Source organism: Anabas testudineus, chromosome 7, assembly GCF_900324465.2.
Source record: "Anabas testudineus chromosome 7, fAnaTes1.2, whole genome shotgun sequence".
NCBI classification, from domain to species: Eukaryota; Metazoa; Chordata; class Actinopteri; order Anabantiformes; family Anabantidae; genus Anabas; species Anabas testudineus.
In genome coordinates, this window is record NC_046616.1 from 7,696,359 (window position 1) to 7,720,972 (window position 24,614).

General features: G+C 38.5%; 1 protein-coding gene across 4 annotated transcripts; it reads right to left on the bottom strand.

Annotated features, from left to right (window-relative positions):
• Window positions 1-110: 110 nt before the first annotated feature.
• Window positions 111-24,061, bottom strand: cep104 (centrosomal protein 104). 4 transcript variants are annotated; one of them, XM_026366913.1, is made up of 22 exons: window positions 23,898-24,061; window positions 23,062-23,188; window positions 22,773-22,946; window positions 22,386-22,524; window positions 21,617-21,679; window positions 19,281-19,357; window positions 18,686-18,854; window positions 16,196-16,351; window positions 15,846-16,073; window positions 14,979-15,194; window positions 13,945-14,112; window positions 12,967-13,140; window positions 10,123-10,299; window positions 7,969-8,169; window positions 7,061-7,153; window positions 6,762-6,849; window positions 6,191-6,263; window positions 5,972-6,080; window positions 5,711-5,849; window positions 4,077-4,144; window positions 2,324-2,411; window positions 111-980 (listed from the first exon to the last, which is right to left on the bottom strand). In XM_026366913.1, exons 2-22 carry the CDS (start codon window positions 23,172-23,174, stop codon window positions 871-873), a joined length of 2,823 nt encoding a protein of 940 aa, XP_026222698.1. In that variant the 5' UTR covers window positions 23,175-23,188; window positions 23,898-24,061; the 3' UTR covers window positions 111-870. The 4 variants fall into 4 exon arrangements, with proteins under 4 accessions (XP_026222698.1, XP_026222696.1, XP_026222697.1 ...); XM_026366911.1 differs by having other exon boundaries at window positions 6,191-6,269; window positions 23,898-24,060; XM_026366912.1 differs by having other exon boundaries at window positions 15,846-16,076; window positions 23,898-24,060.
• Window positions 24,062-24,614: the final 553 nt, after the last annotated feature.

Here is a 24,614-nt window from a genome sequence, read left to right on the forward strand (position 1 = left end):
TTAATATATTTAAGACTAAAAATTAAAAGAACATGAAAACAGATGGCAAAGTGTGAAGCTGACAGCAAAACTACACTCAGGTTGTTAATGGATTCAGGGCTAAAGCTGGAATTTTCTTCAGCTGATGGTTCATTCCTCCACAACTTGTATTACTACTTTAACAGGGAGTTTATTCCAGGTATCAGACAGGTGTGTTTGTTTCCAGTCAGTGTTAGTGATGAGATTGACTGACTGATAGTAACTGAAGAACTGAGTCATACCTGTAGACTTCCGACAAAGTCATGAATATATTTTTATTTTTATCCTGAGTTTTAATGGATAATTTGTATGAGAAACATATAGGTCTCACTAATACCTTAATAATACCCCATACTATCTGACTTAAAGTCAGGTTCATTGCATCTTTAATTTTGACCATTCTTTTATTAATCTGTCTTTGTGAATTATTTAAACTAAGTGGATTAAACTTAATCTAAAAAGTTAACTCTTTCACTTCTTCTAAGAAGTGCAATTATCTCTGTCATGGCACTGACCCTAAGGAAAACAACAGCCTTAAAAACTAAATATACATATAAGGAGATATTAGTACACAGAGAACACAATATGTTCATGTTTATTAGCCTGGCAGGTGAATGATGCTTTGGGCTTCATTTATGGATAAAATAACTACTGTACGTCCAGGTGTCTCTTCTCTATGTATGATTTCCTAGCAAAACAGGACTCATTCAAATCAGTCAGTCAAGTGGTATTGGCCATCAGTGAACACATGCAAAACTGCATGTATGGGACCGGAAAATATGGGAATGAGATAGTGCCACTGTTGGGATGTTTGCTGCTGTTGGGTTCCTCCTCCGGGCAGTTTATAAAGTTTCAAAACTTCCCTCTGGCCAGGCCTGGGATCCGGCTGCCTCTGCCAACAGGCCGGCTCCTGGCCCCGACTGACCAGGACTGCTTTATCTTAGCTCCACCGACAGTTCTGCCTGGTAACCCACAAACAGACATAATGGTTATAATGACATGCCTATTATATTTCATCCTTTCAGTAAAACACCTTTACGCCTTTCAGCCAAACAAAACCTGTGTTCTTTTCTATTGTTTCCCAATAAACAAAGCAGCCATCACTTGTGATGTGAGTACAAACAGGAAGGTTTCATGATGTCAGCTACTCGTGGTGCTGTGGGCGCATACTGGGAGACATGCTCTCTTATTATGTGCTGGAAGATCAGGTATATGCTGGGCTCGCGTCACAAGGCTTACAGTCAATACACAGTAGGCTAGCAAATGTGTTTCGTCAGAGAAGAAACAATATGAACATGACTAATGGGAAATACTACAAGTCAAGGTGCCAGTGCCATTCTGTAAACTACTAAAGAATTAGCACCAAAAAAATTGTTTTTTTCTCCCAGGAAATACAACATATTTAGGGAATGTAACCAAAGTTTATTCTGTCATCTATTAACTAGATTGTTCATTAGACAAGACAGATTTAGAGCTTTGCTAAACTATTTCCCGGGGGAATCCCTGAAAAGTAAAAAGTTTAGCATTAGTTCATCTTTGTCCTTTTAGAGCCCACATGCTCAATAACACAATACAGTCCTAATACAGACTGAAATAAATATTACTGTCAGAAAATCTCAAATCAAAATTACACTCAATGTGGGTTCATGGTGACGTGATGCAAACTGGTGACGCATTTCAAACACATTACCTCATGTGTTATCTATGGTTACAGTTGTGTTAAGAAATTTAATTTCAACACAAGAATAGTAGCTGGTAATCTTTTTATAACACAGAAAACAAATGATGTGCTGGTAGGATTCACATTAGAGGTTATGGTAATAAGTAAGAGTCGCATATGACGCGTCAGTAATAATAAAAAATGATCATCATTCAGAGTGGACATGCAGTGTGTTCTGTGAATCACCTGGGCGTGGGGGTGTAATTTTAAGGCAACTAAAACTGACAGGCAATTAGGGTACAAAAATAGAAGTAATACATTGAATAGGCATTAGCATTTCATTACATGCACAAAAAATAAGTAATTTTCTATAACAAAAACAAAAAAGAACAATTCCTGTGATATAAACTTATTGCAAGTTTTCTTACAACTACTACGATAATTGTAAATGATCGCTAAGTGGATACACAAGTGCCCAACACTGGCCTCGTAATTAAATCCGTCACTATTTTTACGTGCCTCCTTCTGTGCACTGGGGCAGGAAACCATAGTGGAAAAACGGCAGCATTAAGCGTGAGCACTTTCTACAGCTCTCACACTGAACATTGGGGGTAGGTGTAAGCAGGGAGTGTATGAATGCTTTACCTTGTGCTGGTTGGGTTCTCTGGGACACCACAGTCCTACGTGGGTTTTGTTTACAGCCCTCCCTGCCCATGAGGTGAGCCTTCCAGGCCTGGAACAGGGACAAAGTCGCTCAGTGAGTCTAGTCCTCTCCCAGAAACAGTCTCGATCAGGGCAACCATGGCTGACTGTAGGTCCAGTCAATGCCCAAATGGCTGCCCTCCCTCCAACTAACACTGCAGTCTTTCATGGGGATTTAACTCAGAGTTCTGGCAGTACGAGTGTGACTTTCTGTGAGTTTTTTCTTCATTAGATATTTAAGGTATGCAAGGTGACAGGCTGCAAGTCGCGAGACAGGTTTTGAATGAGAATAGAGATTAGTCTAATTACACACTTTAAAATAATGACTACGTCTTTGATATGTTACTGTATATACAACTAGTAGAGGGAGAGGTTTGCAGGACTGAAATTCGCAGACAAACATCATGGAGCATGATGTCCTTCCATGGCTAATTAATATCAGTTTATCTAGTTCTACCACTCGCTACATTGCACATGTTGACTCACTGGCATAAGATGCAACTTTTTATTTTGCTTTATACCAGCAGCTGCTACTGTTTGTATTGAAATAGTGTAAAATGAATTACTTCCAATAATGCAGTTTACCAATTTTCATATTTTACGAACATAAACATACATTGTATTATAAAGTGGGTAAGAAAGAAAAACAGCTTTTGTTTATGTGAAATGGGATTATTGTTTTATGGTCACATAACTGTGATTAGGTTTATACTTTATACTTTTATTGTGTACTGGCAGTGTCAAATTCTAAATGAACGCGACCAAACAAACTAAGCGGTTGAAAGGCATTCATACACAAATGATGGTAATAATAGGATCTGAGGAAGTGTTTTATTGCTGGAGTCATTCAACTCCACAATAGCAGAAAGGCGACAAAGACTAATGAAAGGTGACACCTGCTGTTACAGCTTTGGGTACGTCAGGTAGTCTTGTAAACACAAAAAACATAAACATACAATAAATAAACAGAAAATTCTTTTCTGTCTGAGAATAAAGGTGACTGATGATTCACTTCCTTCATTCATCCTTGTCCAGGCCTGCCGACCTCTCTCAGTATTCAATGAATGCTTGTTTTTTTGTAGTTACCCATTTAGATGACATTTCCTCACAGATCCATTCTGTTCTGTTAATTTATGCTGAAATAAGATCAGCAATTGCTAGAAATGTTTAACTGCAACCTTATCCTGTTTCAAATCTGAGGGAAGCTGCCAGTACTACTGGAATTACAGGAAACTGAACCTTTAAAAACAACAGAATAATACATTTCTCCCAGCATTTATTTTTATTTGTATCAAAAGAACTGTGGTATTCTGACCCACCATTTACTACAAAACTATTTTAGTTTAGGTTTTATATGGAAACACCTACAAAGAATTGCACTTGACTGCACTTTACGTGGCTCTAATAGGAATGTAAAAAAAGTGATGACGCTTCATACTTTTTGACACCAATTAAACACAAAAATGCCAAAGGTTTCAAGAAAACAGACATGTACAACGGTGGTGCTTAATATTAAATGCTTCCTATCATCAAAGTCGGAAATCAGAAAAAAAACGAGTCAGTTCAAACCCAGACTGTGTGAAAGCTCTTGTCAAACAACATCTAGTTTCTTTTTCATCTTCTAAAAAATGCAGTCAGGCAGACAGGTGAGAAAAAAATGGCCTTACTCATATAGTTGGCATAAAGAGAATCTCACCTCCTCTCCCGGCATGAAGTTATTGTGACACAGAGGACAATGGTCGGAGCCCTTCCCAGAGATGGAAGCTAAAAGAAAAACACAACACATTTACACTGTTGGTTTCTCAATTTGACAAGAGCTTCCCTAACAATCTGAAGAAAGTGATAAAAATGTGACACTAACAAAACACTTTTAAATTTAATTCACATTTGGAAAATGAAAAAAGGGCAAATACTATGACAATTAAACATTTTGCTAAGAAAAGATGTTAGAAAGAGTTGCTATGGTGATCCCAAAGGCTCACTGGTGATAATTATTTATGGAAAAATATAGTTGGAGTAACCCCTGGATATTCTGGCTTTTTAATTTCAAGAATGCTAAAAGCAGTTAGTTCTTAAATTGTGCATTACTTATGAAGTGAGACTCTTCTTTCAAGTTAGAAGAAGTTTCAAGAGACTGAAGAAGCTACTTGGATGAGTAGTGAAACGTTTTAACCTAGCAAAAGGAAGTCCAGTTGCCATGACTCAACTTCCAGATTCTTTCAAGTTAGTAGGTACAGTGAGAGTAAACTGGAAAAAGAATGAATCACATAATATCATATTACATAATAAATACTTTTAGTCCACTGCATTTTACCATTCTTACAAAACGACATATACAAACAATACAATGCACAAGTAATGTATTTTACAGGACTAGCCTGTCTGGCTTGTTTAAGATTATATGCATGTCTTTAGCATACCTTCAAAATTAAAGTTGGCCTCTGTTAAACCTTATGAAGCATGCCAAAGAAGTGCTGACATTATACACTTCAATATGATTTATATATGCTAATGATTATCTGTTGTAGGCGTATCTGTCCCTTAAAAATACAATGCCATATATAAACCTGATGACAGATGATCTAAACACACATCTTAGTACTGCTAACTTATCAATGTAAGGTTCTTAGCTGGCTCTGTGCTGGGGGCTTCTCCGGAACCTTTAGAGCAGGTGGTGGAGAGGAGGATGCTGTACAAACTCCTGAGCATTATGGAGAACAGTTCACATCCTCTCCACAGCCCACTAGTCAAACAGCGGAGCAGTTTTAGTCAGAGACTTCTCCAGCTCTGCTGTGACAAGGAAAGGTTCAGGAAGTCATTTGTGTCTACAGCCATCAGCCTGTACAATGACTCCCTGACAGAGAGTCAGTGTCCACGCTGCTGGTTTAACAATATGTAACTAAGTCACTTTACATTCAAGTTCTACAGTGTGTTTTGTTGTTATTACTGTCTATACTGTGTGTTATTCTTGTACTGTGTTCCGTGTATTGTTGTGTAGATCATGTTACTCAATGTTCAAATGTTTTTGTGTGTAATGGCTGCTGCAACACCAAAATTTCCCCTTGGGGATAAATAAAGTATCTATCTATCTATCTATCTATCTATCTATCTATCTATCTATCTATCTATCTTAGTCACTATTTAATTTTAAATCCAAATATCAGGTGTACTGAGAGATAGCTACAAACAATTTATTACAGCAACAGGATGTGTGTAGCATTAACACTGTATATCAATAAGTATGGTGTATGGTTCTTGGCTTGATTTGGCAGTTTACATTATCTGGAATTTCACACTCCCAGCTGTCATGAGGTTTAGTGGCTAACTCACGGTTGCAAGCAGGACCATGAACATGGTGAGCCAGATCTTCAGTGGCTACGGCCTCTGAGCAGCGTGGACACTGGCTGAACTTGGTGCTGCTTTCACATTCACCCAGTAGGTGCTCTGTGAAGCTGGCTATCTCAACTACCTGTGAAAACAATGCAGGCTTATACATGGAGTCTTCATGCTGTATTAGTGAGGTAGTGGTTAAAGAGCAGGGCAGCTGTCCCCTTTTCAAGAAAATAACCTTCTGGAAATGTAACAATATACCTGTCTGCATTCATCACAGCGCCGCAGCATTGGACAGTGTTTCCAGTAATGCAAGTCTAATCCATCTTCTGTAAATGACTCATCCTTTTTACCACAGAATATACACAAGCTGAAACACCAAGCATGCAAATGCTGTCAGATCAGTTCTTATTGTATTAAGAAACTGGATTTGAGAATGGTAAAGAAACAATATGAACATTTGGTTTATGAGTTACTTACTTGTCTAGATAGTTGATAGATTGTTGGATGTCTACACTGTCCATTTTCTTTTTCTGGGGCACTTTAGTGGCAACTGTAACTTAAAAAAACAGCATCTTTTACCTGCTAAGACTGCACTAATTGGACACCATTTCAACTCTAAACCAAATGGGATCAATCACTTTTAAACAAAACAGCATTTATGACAAATGTCTCTGTTTGTATGCTTTGAAATCTGGATAATAGGTAATTCCTATAGGCTACAAAGATACACAGACAAGATGTTTATATGTCACTGCTATGTTGCAGTTCCATTGTGATATTGACCTTGAAATGGAGCCTTTGTGAAGCACATACTGTACCATACATTGTAGCTGAGGTTGCTGGGAAACCGATGACAAAGTGGATGCTGTAAAAACCTTATCCACAGTGAAAATGTAAAATGTTTTGGGGAAAATAATGAAAAATGACTAAAGACCAATCAGACCTGGGTGTGTTAGGTAAAGGAGGTATTAGTCTACTAGAAAATATCTTTGGTCTGATTAGGAACTCCAATGTTTTTGTCTGCTTTCCTTTAAAAATGTGTACATACTTGCTTTCCCATATTTTTGGGCATCTTTCTCTATTTTGGGAACTTCTTTCTTGGCCGTTTGTCCTTTGGTGCCTTCATTGCCTCTCTCCTTCACAAGCAGATAGAGAAGTATGAAGAGGTATCAGACGACAAAAGAAGAGATTTTAATAAGGTGATATAATGTACCAATATTGTTAACTGTGCATGGGAATAACTGAGTTTCTAGAATGTAAAAAAAAAGTCCCTGTGAAATCATAAATACAAATTAGTAGTCATTACGAGAGATGATGTCATTGTGCTCTGATGACAGCTCCACCTACTGTGATCTCTCTCAAGGCAGCCAGCTGCTCCTGCAGAGAGTGGATCTCTTTCTCGTTTTGCCTCTGCTGCTGACCACCTCCCTTCTTCAAAGTCTGGGTGAAAAGTGACACGCCATCCGCCTCTCAATCAGAGCCATAGTACTACTATGTCCTATTTGTCTTAGTTAGTGGCTATAATTACAACACCATGGGTATTTCATGTCTTAAGTTTCATCATTTTCTTTTAAAGTCACATGGCTTACGCTCAAGGTTGATGTTTCTTGGCACTATAACAATGTGGCATGACTGTACACAGTACAGCACTACTCAGCAAGGCTATTACGTAATGGAACTCTCTTGGTCACTTAATAAGACAACTGCTCAAACAGTAAAACAATTTTGTACCATGCCAGCTTTGGGACTCAAGCACTTTTTATCTACTAGCTGTAATAGCTAAGTACAAATTTCTTAGGCACTACAGTCGGTCATGATATGTTTTTTTCAAACTAATTAAAATAAATGTGTGCATCTGTTATGTATTCTTTTTTTTTGACCAGTTGAGTACAAATAGACTAAGACTGGTGCAATGCTCTACTTTGTTACTTTCAGTGTGAAACAATTAAAATGAATATGCTGTCACATAGTCGCCTACACCAAATTCTTCAATAAGTGGTTCTATCAGCCAGGTCTAACAGGTTTACATTCCAGCTATCTGTTCTCTCGGGTCTCTCCGACTACAATGAGCTTGAAAAAATTTGTGTCCATGTGAACACTCCTAGGCCTAGTAGTTTAAAGCTAACAACCATCTAAATTGTACATTTTGCTTTGTATTTAAATAAAGGCTTTCTGTTATTTCTAATAGCCTATCTTTAAATAAAAATGTCAAGTATCATCATCAACAACAACAACAACAAAATAACACTCCTTGCCTGAGTCTCCACTAGTTTTCCATCAATCTTAGCAAAGCCGTCAAACAGGGTTTTGTAAAGAAAGTTCTTCCGTATGGCAGCATCGTTTGGTGGAAGGTAGCTGAAAACAGCAGTCCGGTGCTGCTGGTACATGGATAGGATGATACGCACTACCAGCTCTCGAACTGGTGACGCACTGTGCTCCAACGCCGCTGTACAGAACTGACAGAAAAAAACAAGCTTTCAATTAACACTAGTTACTTGAATCGACTTGGTATTACTTCAATTCAACAACTTTAGTGGTCTGAACTAGTGAACAGAGGGCATTTTACTAAAAAACTAAACAGGACAAGATCAACTTGTGATATTCAATTTTAGCTTTTATCACCAAACTGGGTGTTGCACACTGAGCTCAAGACTGTTGTGAAGTATATGATGAATGACTCAGCACATTTTAGCTTTGTCACTGAACATGGTTGAAACCTCCTTTGTCCTTAGCTCATTTTAAGGTATTGTTCTTCGCGAATATATGTATTGTATGTGTTTTTTGTTGGTTTGTACTATATGAAACCTAATGCTATCTAAACCTAATACTGTCCCATCATGGTCTCCAGGATTAAATATGTTGTTTTACTGCAGTTCTTAGCCTTATATGATGCTGTTTAAACCGGAGAGAATTTGCAATGTTGCTGTTCTACACGTGCAACTGGTTTTGAGTGTAGAATGACAACATAGTAGGGAGGTCTTCCTCCAAGCATGTACATTATAAAATAAAAAAAGCCCATTATACAACACAGTATTTATGGAAACAGTCACAACAAAATGACAATTGTGCCAGTGAAAAGCACTAGCATAGAGAGGTAAACTGTGTTTAAAGGCCACCTATCCCTCGCTCAACAGCCTCTGGAACAGCTTGCTATTATTCTCTGCTGTCTTTCATGTCCACTTCTCACTTTAATTGCTCAAATTCAATCACTCCATTTTGTCAATTGAGTTCCTGCCTCAGAACAGATCACCCAGGTAACAGTGGAGGAAAAAGGAAAAATGTTCATACCATAGCTGCACTAACACTATACACAAAAGTACTAGTCACAACTAAAAGAGTCAGTGGAAACAGATATCAGCAGTGTTTTTAACAGTGAATTTAAGCATTTATTAATTTACCAAGGGTCTTGAGTATATTGAAATAAAAGATAACCTATGACTTTCGTGGAGCAACTTTATGCTTCTACCACGACTTTAGGGTATAATTATCTCTCATGTCACATCTCAATCCAGATTCAACTGTTTCCCAAGCAAACAACGAAGCAAATAATAAGAAGCAGCCAACGAAGGAGGCAGACGCTGAGCAAGCATGAACGAACATGCAAACACTGCCCACCCATTGCCATCTGCGTGGCTTCAGAAGGAGGAGAAGCTCAGAGGATATACCTAACAATTTGTTCTCACTGACAGAAACCAAGCAAACTCAAGAGAAGGGCTGAGTCCAGGGGGATGGGTGGAGGACCAGTCGTAAACTGGAAAGGGGAGGGTAGGATAGCTCATTGTCCTGCTACAGTCTGGTCAACAGTTGGATAGTTTTCATGTAGCTATTAGGTCAGTGCTGGGAACCAAAGGAGTGCATGCCAATAGTGACAACATAGACTCAGCTGGCTGGTGCTTGAGTGACACTCTGTTTGCATTAACTGAATTTCTGCAAGCCAGAAAGGGACTGCCCCCATCTGTTAGCTACACTCTGACTGTAAAGAAAAATGTAATGAAATGTCAGCCCTATACATGTCTTTCTAAAAATGGAACAATAGAGATCTTATAGCATATGTCACAATCACAGCACATGATCACGTCAGAAGGGATTTCCACAGTTTAGAAAAAGTGTTGCCTAAAAGAACAGGAGCTGCTATGGTTAGGAGCAATCATACAGGTATCAGTCATGGCTCATTTTGACAACCGGTACAGTGACTTTTGAAGCTGAGGGCTACCCTCTATTTTTTCTCCTTGAGATGATAACTCAAGTAGTCTGAAACCTTTGGGGGTGATTTAATCAGTGATTAAACTGTGTTTCAGAACCTTTGATCTTGAGAAAATGTGTTTAGACTTGATATAGTTCAAATGATAATGAAGGATGACAACATTACTAAAAAATGAATATCTGCATTGATTTGTTAGGTCCTTTACCATCATTACATTGTCCAATGTGAAGCCTGAGTTCTCTGTACCGAGCTCTGAAAGTAGCTTGTTGAGCAGCTCGGTCCGACTCTGAGCCAGACGAGAGGGAAAGTTGGATTTGAAGGGTTTCACCAGTTCAGCGGGGATCACCTGCAGCACCCTCACATCCTTCAACACAGCAATTTCCTAAACAGGTGACAAGACACAATAACAATGACAAGTCATTCAGTATCAATGACACACAGCCAGAACATTAAAACCATTGACAGTTGAATAATATTACGAATATCTGGCTGTGAGCCATTTTTTTAGTCATTTTATTTATACAACGCCAAATCACGATAAAGTAATCTCAGGGCACTTTACAATGTAAGGTTTAAATCTTACCGTCTACAGAATTATTAATGATATAGAAAACCCAACAACCCCACTCAAGCAAGCGCTAGGCGACAGTGGAGACAAAAACACTCCCTTTAGTGGAAAAAACCTCCAGCAGAATCAGGCTGAGGGTGGGCAGCTATCTGGCTTAACTGGTTAGGGTGAGTGAGAGAAAGTAGAGAGAAAAGAACAGCAGGCAACAAAGAAACAACAACAAGAAGCAGCAACATAATCAAGGCAGGTTGGCAGGGATACCTGCAGAAAGAATAATGATGATGTAATGGATGAAGCAGGGTCTGATGAATCACATCAGACCAATTTATCAGCTGTGTGAAAGAAGTCTGATTCCTGAAGCACCCACTTCACAGTTTGCAGGACGTATAGGATATGCTGCTAGCGACTTAGTGCCAGATTCCAGTGGAGACCCTGTGAAGTCCATTCCCCAACAGGTCAGAGCTGTTTAGGCTCTGACCCATTGGTGGAACAATGGGGACATGCGTTTTTAATATTGTGATCGGTGTACATCGTTAAATGAAGTCAATTTTATTCTTTGAACCACCTGCAATCCATATTTGTGATGTTACATTTAGTCCTGTAATTTGTCATTCAACACAAACATCTGGCAGAGAGACAAGTCACAACAGAGAACAGAAGTGTACAATTAAAGTAAGATGGAAGAAGGCTCTCAGAAAGTCTCTCTCAGATGTTTGTCATTTTAGCCAGGTGAATGGAATTCACTTATCATGTCCTATCATGTCCCAGCAAAGAATCTACTGTATGTTGGAAATACGGGGGACACACTGCACTCACACAAAAAACATTGAATTTGTCCTTAACACACACAAAGAGGCATTCAGTCACTGCTCAAATGTCGTTCAGGACAGACCCAAAAGGGCTAAGCAATGATTTCAGAGGGCTGAGACTGAGGGTAATAGCAATGTGACCTAACTTGTACTCATTAAAACAGAGGCTTTTTTAATGAGTACTGAGTAATGAGAACCTCACAGACATCGCCCTATTCTCAACACACAAAAATCTCACACACACACACACACACACACACACACCACGAAAACACATACTGCACATATTCACATAGAGAGACATTTACTTCCCTTTTGTTAAATTAAAACCATCTTTCCTAGCTGTATCAGTCTAATCTGGATCATAACTCTGATAAAATAAAAAGAAAAAGTAATTTTCTACAATCCAAGGTTGGACAGTAGAAGGGGCATAAGAGGGGGATATTATTCTATGTACTAGAGGCAAGAGAAATATTTTTTTTTCCGAAATCAAACCTGTTAAAAGGGGAAAGTAATTAGTAAGAATAACTAACTGAGCCCTCCATTAATCATATTGTTATATCTTTGTTGAATTCCAGTTTGAAGGAAGATGATTTTATGATTCATGAGCAGTGAATTCCGTGAGATATTCTTAAATATGAGGCTGTGAGTCATCTACACAATGAGAAAACAAGGACTTCTTTATTTTAAAAATGTTGTTAGATTCTTTTTTATAAAAACCTAATTCAACTACAGAGACTGGAGAAATATGGCTTATAATACTTCAGGTCAGCATTGTTGTCAAACTAGAAAATTTTTAATTAGGATTAATTTGACATCATTTAGTTGTATCCCAGATCCATTAACACCACAGTTTTTCATGTAACTTTTTTATTCTTAGAACATGAATGGTTACCTACCTTTAATATCATAAATAACTATATGTATTTATGTGTTAACAGTGGGTGTAACAGTCATTTCATTTCTAATGTGTCTGTCTTTGCTGTTATGCTGTCTTAGTGACTGTGCCAACCTTGTTTAAGCCTGCATCATGGAACAGGAAGGCTTCCTTGTATTTATTACAAGATGGCATGAGTGTGTGCCATGGGTGTGTGCTAAAATGTAACACAGAGAAATCCTTACCACCTTATATTTGAAATATAATGATCAAAATTTGAAATATAATGATCAAAAATAAGAAAACAAGTGCTGATTTTCTAGCATTAGGCAAAAGCTTTCACAGAATCTCAGAAAACAAATATTGTAGAGATAAAGAACAGTGACCTCAGTTAAAGACAAAAGAAAAAGAGGGAAATCTATGGTGCATTTAACCTAGGAAAATTTAAAAAAGGTAAAACAAGTTTGCACACCCACATCCCCAGGAATTTTGTTCTATTCATTTCAAGCTTATAGGTCAGCAAAGGGGTGCACACATATTTAAGCAATGGCTTCTTTATTGTGTAATAACTTCCAGTATTAGTATGACTGAATACCTTTACCTGTTCAGCAACAATGAGAGCCAATCAGTCTGTAACTAGCAGCTGAGGGAAATAATAAATAAATAATAATAAAAAATAATTATTGCAAAATCATATTTAAAACAAAACTAAAAGGAAGGCAGAGGAGAAGCTGAAAAGATACATGAAAATCAACTGGGGCCAAATAAACGTGTCAGTCCAGGGTATTAAAATACCTGTATAAAGGCAATGGCTGTGGTCCGGATGCGGCTGGCTGACTCTCCAGTCCTAGCCAGCAGGTTGGACCAAGTCTGCTCAAAGCAGTGGGTGAGCTCAGTCCGGCCTAAACCCAGACCAGGGATGGACTGGCTCAGCAGTAGACGTAGCAGCTTCAAAGAGGCCTGGAAAACCTGATGACACAGTTAGTGAGGTTTTCCAGGAAAGCTAGCACCAGGATGATGTCAATTAACAGAGAGGCTAGACATGGCAATGTTTGGTTTGATGGTTGGAGTATGCAGATGGGCAGTGGTAATCAGTAATACAGAAAGTTCTATAAGGATTTTGTTCTGAAATCAGTGACAAGCTGACCAGACATACTGTATCCTGACTTAGGAAAGCAATGATGCCAATTCATCTGTTTCTCTGTAATAAATTGAATTACCAGTGCATTATTAATTTTGTAAAATATTGCATGTACTATGTGGTTTTAGACTGTAAAGACATATAAATAATAAAAACACTGGGTAACATTCAATTTATGTAATTACATGAAAAGTAGACCACTGAGTTGCCAGAGAAAGTGTGCATAATATAAACAAGTGTTGCTTCAATTTGGCTAAAAAAATAAATCACTAGGATTATTGCGGCACTACTTTTTTTATTTCAAACGGCTTCCAGAGGGGTTACAAGGACATCTTTGTCATAAACTGTTTGTTTAAGGGAGCAAGCTCGGGGAAAGGAGCTGCATATATTACAGGAGGAACATTGTTGAGGCTGTGCATGTGTGAGTGTGTGCCTATGTTTTAACAACATGAATTAGTTCTGCTTCTGGAAAAAGTCCAAAGAACATTATTTATAGACGACTATGACAGCGATAGTAGTTAACGTTATCCAGTACACCTTAACAAGGCTCCTTTTCTGGTCAGTTAACTTGGACATTCATTCTATCCACACCAAGACAATTTTGGCAATTATGTTTTAAGGAAATGACTCACTGCTGATACTTTATCCAGGAGACCCTTCTTAACCAGGAATACCGCAGCTCTAATCATGTTTCTCAGCTCCTCCTTGGGGGTGGTGGGTGATACATCTAAAAGTCTCTTATACACAGCCAGCAGAGCGTCCTCCCTGTAGGACCAGGTTTTGGAGTATGCTCCAGTCACCTGGAATAAATAGAGAACAAAAGGGTAGCCAAAGGAGCAGGAAAGATGTCACATATATCAGTTAATGGGAATTATAGTAGAGTGAGAAATTACTAGATCAAACCCATGTTTCTGTTGGGATTTTGACAAAAATATTTTGAAGCTGCACCAAATAATATTTTTAGTATTATTATTGAGTGTACTAGCACATGCTCTACAGTTCCCTTTAGCTCTACAGAACATTTTATCCTTGGCTCACTCCTGCTGCTGAATGCAACTGTTTTCATCCAAAATTCTTCCAGTCTTTCTCAGTCTCTTTGCCAGTAGGCAGAGAAAATCATTAAATGTGTGGTGTGTAAAGATTGCAGGCTTTAAGTTTAGAGAACCAGGCTGACAGCGATCGCTGACATCACAACTAGGAGAGCCCTAGACCAACTACAGCTTTAGTTAAAGTTATATCATATTATATTCATATTACAAAGTTCACTCACTCCAATTCCCTCTGAAGGCTCTACACTCCAATTTGTCCACACCTCTTCATCCAGGACCTCACTCCAACTCTTTTTTTCATTGTGTTTTTTTACACTAGATATATACACTGCTAGCTGTCACTTATTGTCAATCTCCTGTTCTTTCAGGAGTTGCTGTATTTTTTACTGTCAGAACTTCCAGTCATCCACTTGACCAGTCAATAAGTGAGATGCCCACAGGCTACTCAGTTGTCAGGTGTGCGCTGCTTCCACACTGTCAAAGAAACTAGAAATCTGTGACCTATGGTGGAAACCATCGTTAGGTGTGAACAGTCCAGTCTTTGGAAGTCTTAGCTAGTCTTTAGGTGTGTACAGGCATATAGCTAGCTAGGTCTGCACCCCTTATGTCTTTCTTACCAGACTTTCCCCAAAAACCTCTATTGGAAGGCCTGCCTCTCTCTGGACCTTCTCCGTCAGGGGCTCTGGCTCTCTGCTCAACTCAGGGCTGGGTGGACTCTTGTGAACATCAGGCTGGGGAGAGTGCTGCTCCACAGGGTTCTGGATGGCCTCCGCTGGCCAATCATTCTTCTGAAGGGTTGGAAGGGGCCTCTCATCATAAGGCACACTGGTAACCTGTCATAACAAGACAAGACCACTTGTATTTAAAGCGTGGAATATTCAGTATATCCAATATAGGTACTCTATGTGTATATTTCAAAAAATTCAATGGCTTAAAGAAAACTGACACGTCCAAATAATAACTTTTTAATAACCTTTCACTACCATCTGATCACTGTAAAGGTTGGTCATTGATAACAATGGATGTTTAAACACTTCTTACAAACTCAAAGCTCCATTCAGTCAGCTACTGAGCCAACTGTCACCTGCTGCCTTGTACAAGGCTCAAAGCCCTGCCTTGAGGCCAGGTTGGCAGTCTCTGGAGTCAGCCAACTGTTGCACGCTTTTAATTAAATAGTGAAACCCTAACCTCAGTCTGGCCAGTCTCCATAGCTGGTGAGTAAAGGATAAAGGTCCCCGCTGGTTATAATCGCTGTGTGCTTCAGGGCAGGAGATATGTTCCCAAGGTGCTACAGTTGGCTAAATGATTTTTACAGCTGTACAGGACGTCATGCAAGCAGTCATGCAGAATAACATACAAGCAGAAACATTATCTACATCAACTGGGAAATTGGCCTGTCGTCACTGACCATCTATAGAGTCTGAAACAAATAAGTTTGGACACATAATATGCTGCATAAAGATGCCGTGATGTGCAGCCCTTACATCTATCTTGGGTACAGCAGCAGGAGTGCCGGGTATGTCAGACTGGCTGTTAACTGTGGGCACTACATTTGCTGTGTCTGACTGTTGATTCTGAGGAGCACTGGTTCTCTTCTCTTTCCTGAATGTTTCTGTGGACACAAGAGGCTTGGTTGGGACTGAATGATGACCTGGACCATGCAGACTAGAGGAAGGATTCTGGGCTGAGGATGAATCTTCTGCCCTTTTGATCTGCTAACATGGTAGAAAGACAGAACAGATGACAATTTAAGCAAGAATACCTGTTTGCATCCCACAGTTAAATTGCTATTACTGTACAGGTGAAGCATTTCTACCAGCGGCTGGTTACTGACCATTGTCATATCTAACAGGTTGTGGACCTCCAGCTGTTGGTAGACAGTTCTTCTGTACTCTTCCATCAGCTCCTTCTTCTTCTTGGCTAGGTCATAGTCTTCCTTTTCAATGGCACATCGCTTCTCCACATCATACCGAGCCAATCGCTCACCCACCTGGAAGATCCCAGAAGAGGTAATGGTAAAGAAAGTCCCAAAGTGAGCTTGCACATGTCTTGCGATGTCCTGTGTTGGGCTGTGCCTACACTAATACAATTGTACTGTCTATTTACTGCTTCTGCTTAGTGCTACTGAAAGCTCAAGATATTATCAGCTGTGTGCAATATGTTGATGGTAAAGGTAGAGCTATTGTTGACAGACATACTGCATTTTCCACGTCATGAGCCTGCTGTGGTCGTTTCTCTGTTCTGTTTTTTTCATGATTGTCTGTAATAATATTGTGGTCACCAAGCTCTTTAGTGAGATGGGAGAATGTAGTGAGAGAGAGAGAAGAACAGGGTACAGAGCTCAAATGGGTTGTAAATTAAACCTCAAGTTAAGTCAATTGAACTCACATTAGAAATAAAAGCTAAAACCATTACTAAGAATTATTAAAATCAATGAAATATTATAAAAATCCACTACAAGTTACAGTTTAACTTCCTGCTTCCTGGTTCAATTTTGTCACCCAGACTGGGTGATTATAATATTTTGGGTGCGTTCACTTTGACCTTTAACTGCTCAAAAGTGGTTTAAAAAATCTGGCTAAACAAGATCAGCTTGTTGAACTTTCTTTAGAGCAATGTTACTGCATTCCAAGATATCAGCAATTACTTTGTTGAGCACAAAGTCATTCTAACATGTATTATAGCAAATATATATAACAAGTATTATAACAAATAGAATGCCCTATGCTATAAAATAACAAATCTAAGTTGAAATAAATGGATTTATAATTAAAACCCAAGCTGGAGCTGGAGTTTCTTTGGCATGACTCAAGCAGTTCTCACATGCATTCCTAGTGCAACACAACTGATAGTGAAAATCTGTCAACTTCCAGTAAGTCAGTCTTTTTGTCTTGGTGCCAACGGCACAGTGTGAGGAGCAATGCTTTGGACCTATTTACTTTAAGTACGTTTCTCTAATTTAGAATCCGAACCTCTAAAATGGAGAGCTTTCTGCTCTCTGAACCCCTATTTCGTAAGGTCCTATTATTCCTCCAAGCGAGGTGAAAGTGGGCTGAGTAAAGTGGAGGGCCCATACTCAGCTGTTCGTCTTCTCTCTGTCATGTGTTTTGTAGATATCACGTAGCACTAAAAACCATCCTCTGACTTCCTGATGGTGCGATGACAAGGGATTTTCAGCATGAGTACTCCTGCAACTGCTTTGTACACGACGCTAATATATCAAGCTAACAAGAGACAAGGTGCTGGTTTGTGTGTGTTATCTGGTTACTGAAAGGACTGTGCTTAGGAGTAGGAGAGGCACACACCGGAGGATCATCACTGCAGCTGTCGAGCTTATTAACAATTCATGGTCAGCATGGAAACGCTGTATACAAAGGAGGTCAGGAACAGGAATCTGAACAATGTTTAACAACTACTGCTACAAACAATGATGAAACCACACAAGATATCTGTAAAGAATAAAGGATACAACTTGCAAACAGTAACAGGAGGAAAAACCGCAGCTGCAGTGACAGTAACTTGATGATGACATTAATTATTTCCTTACCACAATAGAAGAAAATTCACTTTTACATTTTTATACCTGTAGATCATTGTACATGGTCTGCTGTTGACTCCACCCCAGCACTAATAATAGATATTTTCTTAAAATTCAAACTACTTGTTGGAAACACATTGCTTATTATTGTAAATGCATGTAAATATGAACTGGTTGTTGCTCCTTTCACCACTATGAGCCAATGACAGACACTTGTAACAATGACTGTAAATACTAAGAAGGTAATTTGAATGTGTGCTGATTCCAGAAACTAGAGCCAGGCATTTTCATGGAAATCCTTGAAAAAAATCCATTGCATTTAGCTGGAAAAATCAAAACTAGGAACTTTCCACATGTCTACAACTGTGTATACATGCACTTAAGTAACCTGGCTTTCTCTAGTAAGCTGATTTCTGTGGTGTACATGAGAAACCTGGTTACCATAATTGGGGTAGGGGATTAGAGAAACTTGACTTCCCCAGATAAATTTCTCCCAGAGAGAATGTCCTTGTTTGCCTCTGTCTATGTGTATCTGTGTAATCACTACTGCTGCAATGCTATTGGCTCTCTCCAATGTATTAGTTTGTATCACTAATTATCACATTGTAGTTAATAATAAAAATTAAAAAAGGCCTCACACAGAATTAATGAAGGCTGAAATGCCCACTGCAGTGAAAACACAACCCAGTGTTTGTAACGCATACTGCTGAAACCTAGGCAAAGGTATGACAATGTATTGTAGCTATCCACTTTGCTAATATTGCACATTATTACGCAAGATGCTACCTTCTGCAGGTCGGCGATGGCTTGCTTCAGATGTTTTGCCTGCTCATATTTTTCCTGCCGGACCATGTCCTGTTTCTTTTGGTCCAGGAGACGGATGATGTGGGCAACTTCAGGGTCTTGGTACATGTCAAAGGCCAGATCATCCAAGGGGGAGATAGACTCACATTTGCTAGGCAATAGGACAGAAAGACAACAGTGTTTACTACCACTTCCAAGATGAAACATTTCAAACCTGAAATAAGCTAAAATAGCAGAGATCATACAGAGAACAGAACAGCAGATTCAGTGTTTGAGATAGTATCATGTAGAATAAATTTGCAATTATCAGATAAAATTGTGCAATTTTTGATCAAGGGGTAAATAACACTGACTGAACCCCAAAGAATGAGTCCTGGAGGTGAAATATCCCTTGGGGGGCAATACATAAAAAAAAACATTTTGAAATGTGTTTTCTTCCTTACACGCCTGCCACCTGCATTGTCTTCAAATGCATGACCTTGAGCGCCTTATTGGTTGCCTTCCAGACTAAATGTCTTTGTTGGACAATGTTATTGTCACAAGACAAAGAAACTAGGGTTCAATGGCCTAGCCTCACCCCATGAAGGTCGTGTCCAAGGCAGCTTCCAGCTGGGTACTGTTGAGGTAGTGTTCGATCAGCTGCTCTCTGCTTGGCTGGGGGTAAACAGATGGACAAATTACACAGATGTGCATATATACTCTTAGATTACTGTACTCAGGAAGACTTGACCATTGGTATCTATTCTCACAAGCACAGATGCACATAAACCCACACAGTCATTAATTAGCATATCGAGGCCCAGGCCATACAAAGGGATCAATTGTATAATACCAGTATTTCTTGAAATGTTAAGTCATTAATCACTAGGAGGAAATGGTTTCTACTTATGAGATCATTCTTTCAGCACCTCATGAGTGCCAAATCCACATTTCCTGGTAGATTAGATAACAACATAAGCAGTAATAAAAATGAACAAGAAGAATACTGTACACACATAGATAAAAATACTTATACACATAAGTATAAAATAAGCCATTGTATGTGTGTGTGTGTGTGTGTATATATATATATATATATATATATATATATATATATATATATATATATATAAATTACAATACCATTTTAACATTCAGGAATAAGTATTTTTGTGTATTTGTGTCTCAACAGGAAAAGCACAGTTGCATATAATATTTTCATAATAAAAATGATAATGCCAAACTACAAATAACACTTCATCATCATCATTTAAAGTCTTGAGATTCATAGTTGACATTTCAAGGTTGGAGAAAAACACTAAGTAAAAAAGGGTAAAAGAAAAACATGTTTATCTCCACAGAGTAGATATACAGTATGAGAGAAAGTGGCTGCGCACCCTGAATGATATTTCATTACATTAGAGTAGTGGCAGAAACCTTAAGACCTTCACAAATACAACCGAAGTTGTCAGCATGGCCAGATACTCCTAGGTGAGAAGATAGATTCATGTATTGTTTCTTCAAAGTTTGGATGAACTGACCCATCAAAGCCACAGCACAGCGTCAATCCACAGGACAAACAGATCAGCATCGTTGTGAAGGGGCTCAGAGTCGGATTAGTGGAGCAACAATACATAGCTTGTTCACTGGAATCTGTATGAGTGTGTTTCCTGGCCTTTCTATGTCTCTGGTTCAGTGTGAGTGTGTTTTAAGGTGCACTCTCTAGGAGCTGTCCATCTGCAGGACTATCAGATTACACTTGAGAACTAAAGGCTCCTGTGTGATTACATACTGCCTTTCTTTTGTGTCTCATTGCTAAATTCCTGACACACTCAAACACACACACACACACCATGCAGGCAAACACATGCATTTAAACATATATAAATGTCTTTGGAGCAGTGAAAACAACTGCAACATAAAACACCTATCCGGCATATCAATATTCAATGCACTCTCCTCTAGCCTGTTATCTAATACAACCACAGAAGAGGTTTGCAATGAGCTTGGGCCCAGAGATCTCTGCTGTGTTTTTGCACAGAACTGATGTATGGCTTCCTCCTTGTACTTTAAGGTTGTCTTTCTGGATTCAACCGCAGATTGTGTTAAGTGATACCAGTTTTTGAAAACTGAAAAAAAAAAACAAAAAAAAAAAACAAAAGAAATGTGGAATGAATTGTTTAAGTGGCTAAACTCATCACAGCAGAATGACAGTTTCTTGTGCAAGGCCGCCTGAGGGCTCAGAGATGACGCACATTCAGTGTTTTTTTATTTAACACTTCACATTCTGAGACTTGCCCGAATATTTTAACAATAGTATTCACTTGAAATAGCAGAAGAAGAAGACCTACATTCTTTTCAGTTTTGCACTGATAAAATTGTGGCAAAAAGAATTGAGCCTGAGACTAATATAAATAATGGATGCTCATTTTATATTCTATCATGGAGTGTTGAAGGCCTCAAATTGGTTAGTGAAATTACTTCTTTGTACTTCTACATACTTTGTAGAAGTACAAAGTTCAAGTGAACTGACACATATTTTTATTTTAGAAAAAGTCCCAACTCTTCTCAAAATGGGATTTGAATATTATATTATATTATATTCAAAGAACACATAGCATCAGAACAGAAAAAAGGCAACGAGTTAGTGTTTTATGATTAATCGTCGATAATAATTACATACACACACACACACACATATATATATGCATATATAATATGTGTGTATGTATTTATTCTCCATGATTCATATATACTTGACGTTTTGTACCAGATCTGCTTCCTGTAACATGCCAAAAATTGAAACTGTCATCAGTCAGTCTTATTCTAAATGAGTGATGAATGGTGACAAAGCAATAATTCACAAAACCATGATTCACTACCACCACCTACTGCCATACAGATGTAAGTTCAGTGAAGAGAGAGCTCACTTACAATTGTGTTAAAGGCATTGCCATCCAACAAATCTCCCAGAACATTAATGGCAACCAAAGCAACCTGAAATCATAAACAAATGTTTGTAAAGTGGTTGAATGCTAAAATAAAACAGAGAGACAAAATCAAAAATCAATTCCTGTGATAAATGGGTGAGTACTGTGAATCCAATAGTGGAAATAGCTGACTGCTATTAAAATAAGGCTGGTAATAGTGATTACAATGCTAAAAATAGTCCCTAATAACTGCACTATTACACCTATTTGAGAAGTTAGTAAAAAAAAAAACAGAGGTTTAGGTAGGAAAGATATAAAATAAGACCATAATTTTCTGATTAGCAAAAAACTAAGAATAATGGATTGTTATTTAAAATGTGTACCTATAAGCCACATTATCCATAGTCTTTAAAACAGTCTAATTTAACCACAACACATCACAATAATAAGTTAAAATTTATCTGAGAGGAAGGCTCCAGCCAGTGTTGCTATTGGAAACCAGGCTCTGATGGCAGACTAAGCGCTGCTGAGAGCATCATGCAGCAGAAATCAAGAAAAAAAAAATACTATGTGTGTCAAACACTGGAGGAAATTAGTCAATGACTAAAACACCAGTGTTTATAAAAATGTCATCTACAGCTGCTGTTAGCGTGAGAGTTTCATTAATATAAACTAATTACTTCAGGAAGGCAGTACAATGCAGGTTCAATACTTCAATACAAAGAAAACACAATCCCAGCAGCTCACAATTTGTATTAACACTGATGTAGTACCTGATTGTAGTGATTGTACCGGTTGGCATGATTCTTATGAAAGGTTATTCTCAAGTATGTACCAACTGCATCGACATGGACTGACTTGAGCTCCCGAGCTTTGAAGCTTGTCTTCGCATTGTCGGACAAAGGCACATACCTGTGTTGAGAGTACAGTTATACCTTTTAGTTCAATTATTTTGCTGAGATATACAAGACCAAAATGCATACTAGAGTTACATACATTTGAACTCATTAAACTGGCCTACCCAGCAGACAGCACTGATCATTACATGAAAAATGTCACGTCCCAATGTCCTAAACCATCTTTCAAAACCCTAATGTTCTAGCTAAAAGACACCAAGGACTGTGAGTAAAAACTAAGCCTGGTTTGGTCTGTAGTCTCACCCAAGTCTGCGAAGCTGCCCTGGGAACCCTGCAGTACTTGTTTCGGGAAGAGTGTCGCCAATGTGGAACTCCACCTTGGCGGGGATAAGGTACTGGTGAGCCAGCAGCTGCAGCTTCCTCACCCTACTTCTCTCCACCAGCTGGAGGGTGATGTGCTGAGGGTAGGAACACTGCCTGCAGAATATTTGATGCACATGTTAAGTTTTTCAAAGACGAAGTGACAAACTTATGAGTGATGTTTTAATTGTTATTGCTGCTTAGGAAGGTATAAAGCATTGTCTTTATGTACCTGCTGGATCTCCAGCCATTGACTGTGGGCGCATGGACCATAAGCTCCTTGGCGCTGAAGTTGTCCTCATCACTTGAAGAGTTAACCACAATAAATCCTAACTTCCTGGGCATCCCTCTGATATACACTGACAGGACACAAACAGACATTTAATTTTATCCTTAAATGTGATATTTAATATCTGAAAGCACAGAGAAATTCATGTACTAACAATATATAACATAACAATACAAACATAATTTATTTTATAAGCCTGGAGAATTTAATTTGTGTTTATTAACATCTTCATCATGCACTGCTAGTTACTGAAAACTGGCATTTAATGTCTGGTATGATGTCCGGTATTTACAAACTTGGCTTCTTCTAAATGAAAAATAGATTTTGTAAAAACAAAATGTGTTTATTTTTCATAATAAGGCAGTGAAGACAATATAATGTCTGTATGACTACAAGGAGCTTAAAAGATTTGTTGAGGGATTTACCGCTAGGTTTTATTGTAAGTTATGGGTTCATAAACATTAAGACAGAACTTGTTCAACTGCTTGACGTTTGTTATATGGTTTTCTTCAGCTAATTTAAACTATTTTTGTCACTTAGACTGAACAGAGAAGTCCTTTCTTGCTTACTTTAACGTCTTAGGCGGAGGAGCGGGGGGGGGCATTAGCTAACTGTTAACTCAGTAAGCCAACATAGCTAGTCTTACAGTAGTTGTTATTTTGACCGTCTAAAACTCAATAAACGTCCTGACAGCTTTCATTTGTTACGTCCTACGTGTTGTCGGTGTAGTATTTGGAACCAACAAAGGATTTCTTGCGTGTATTTAGAAGATATCTTACCACGAACATCACCGTAATGTTGACAGCTCCCGGTCCCAGCTCATCTCCATAACCACCGCTGACAACAACCAGTGCGCGCATTCGCTGTAGCGCGACTGTCGTCATTCGCAATGGATTGTGGTCAATGTAGTTTTACCAGCGATTTCTGACAACAACTGTTCTTTTTTTAAGCTAACTTTACCGATGCCCACTCGTGGCTATATTGTGCTTCTACGGTCATGCTGTGACGATGGCAATATCAAGACAAATTCAAGATACATTTTGTAAAACGCTTTCACAACTTCTTCCTGGTCCAGTCTATCGCTGGCTTTAACAGAGATTATTATACAGGAAGCCGACACGTTGTCTCCAAAATAAGAGCATAACGTGTAGAGGGACTTAAAAAAACCTCTGACTCTTATATTTTTGCAGTAATCATATAATGATTTCAGAAATGTTATACATAAAGACATGATAGCAGGTTAATATTATGCTTGCAAAAGGTCTAACAATGCTATAGAATACTTTTTTTAAAGTTGCATTTCACAAACACATAGCTGAAACAGTAAAACCTCAATGTTCAATACATTTCTAGATATTTAATCAGGGTTTTTTCTTCAGTGTTGGAAAGTAACAGCCAAGTAGTTACAATAAGTAGCTACAATTAAGGTACTATAGGTAGTAGATAGTACTTGTGTATTGGATACTTCATTGGATATGTCATACTTCAACTACACT

What these genes read in the sequence shown, in the direction of transcription:
- cep104 (XM_026366909.1), bottom strand. Translation starts at nt 23,174, where the DNA reads ATGCCCAGGAAGTTAGGATTTATTGTGGTTAACTCTTCAAGTGATGAG. An exon ending in TCCTGGATAAAGTATCAGCA is followed by an intron (nt 13,141 to 13,944) that starts GTGAGTCATTTC and finishes CTGTGTCATCAG; the next exon opens with GTTTTCCAGGCCTCTTTGAA. An exon ending in CATTGGACAATGTAATGATG is followed by an intron (nt 8,170 to 10,122) that starts GTAAAGGACCTA and finishes TTTTTCTGTCAG; the next exon opens with TTCTGTACAGCGGCGTTGGA.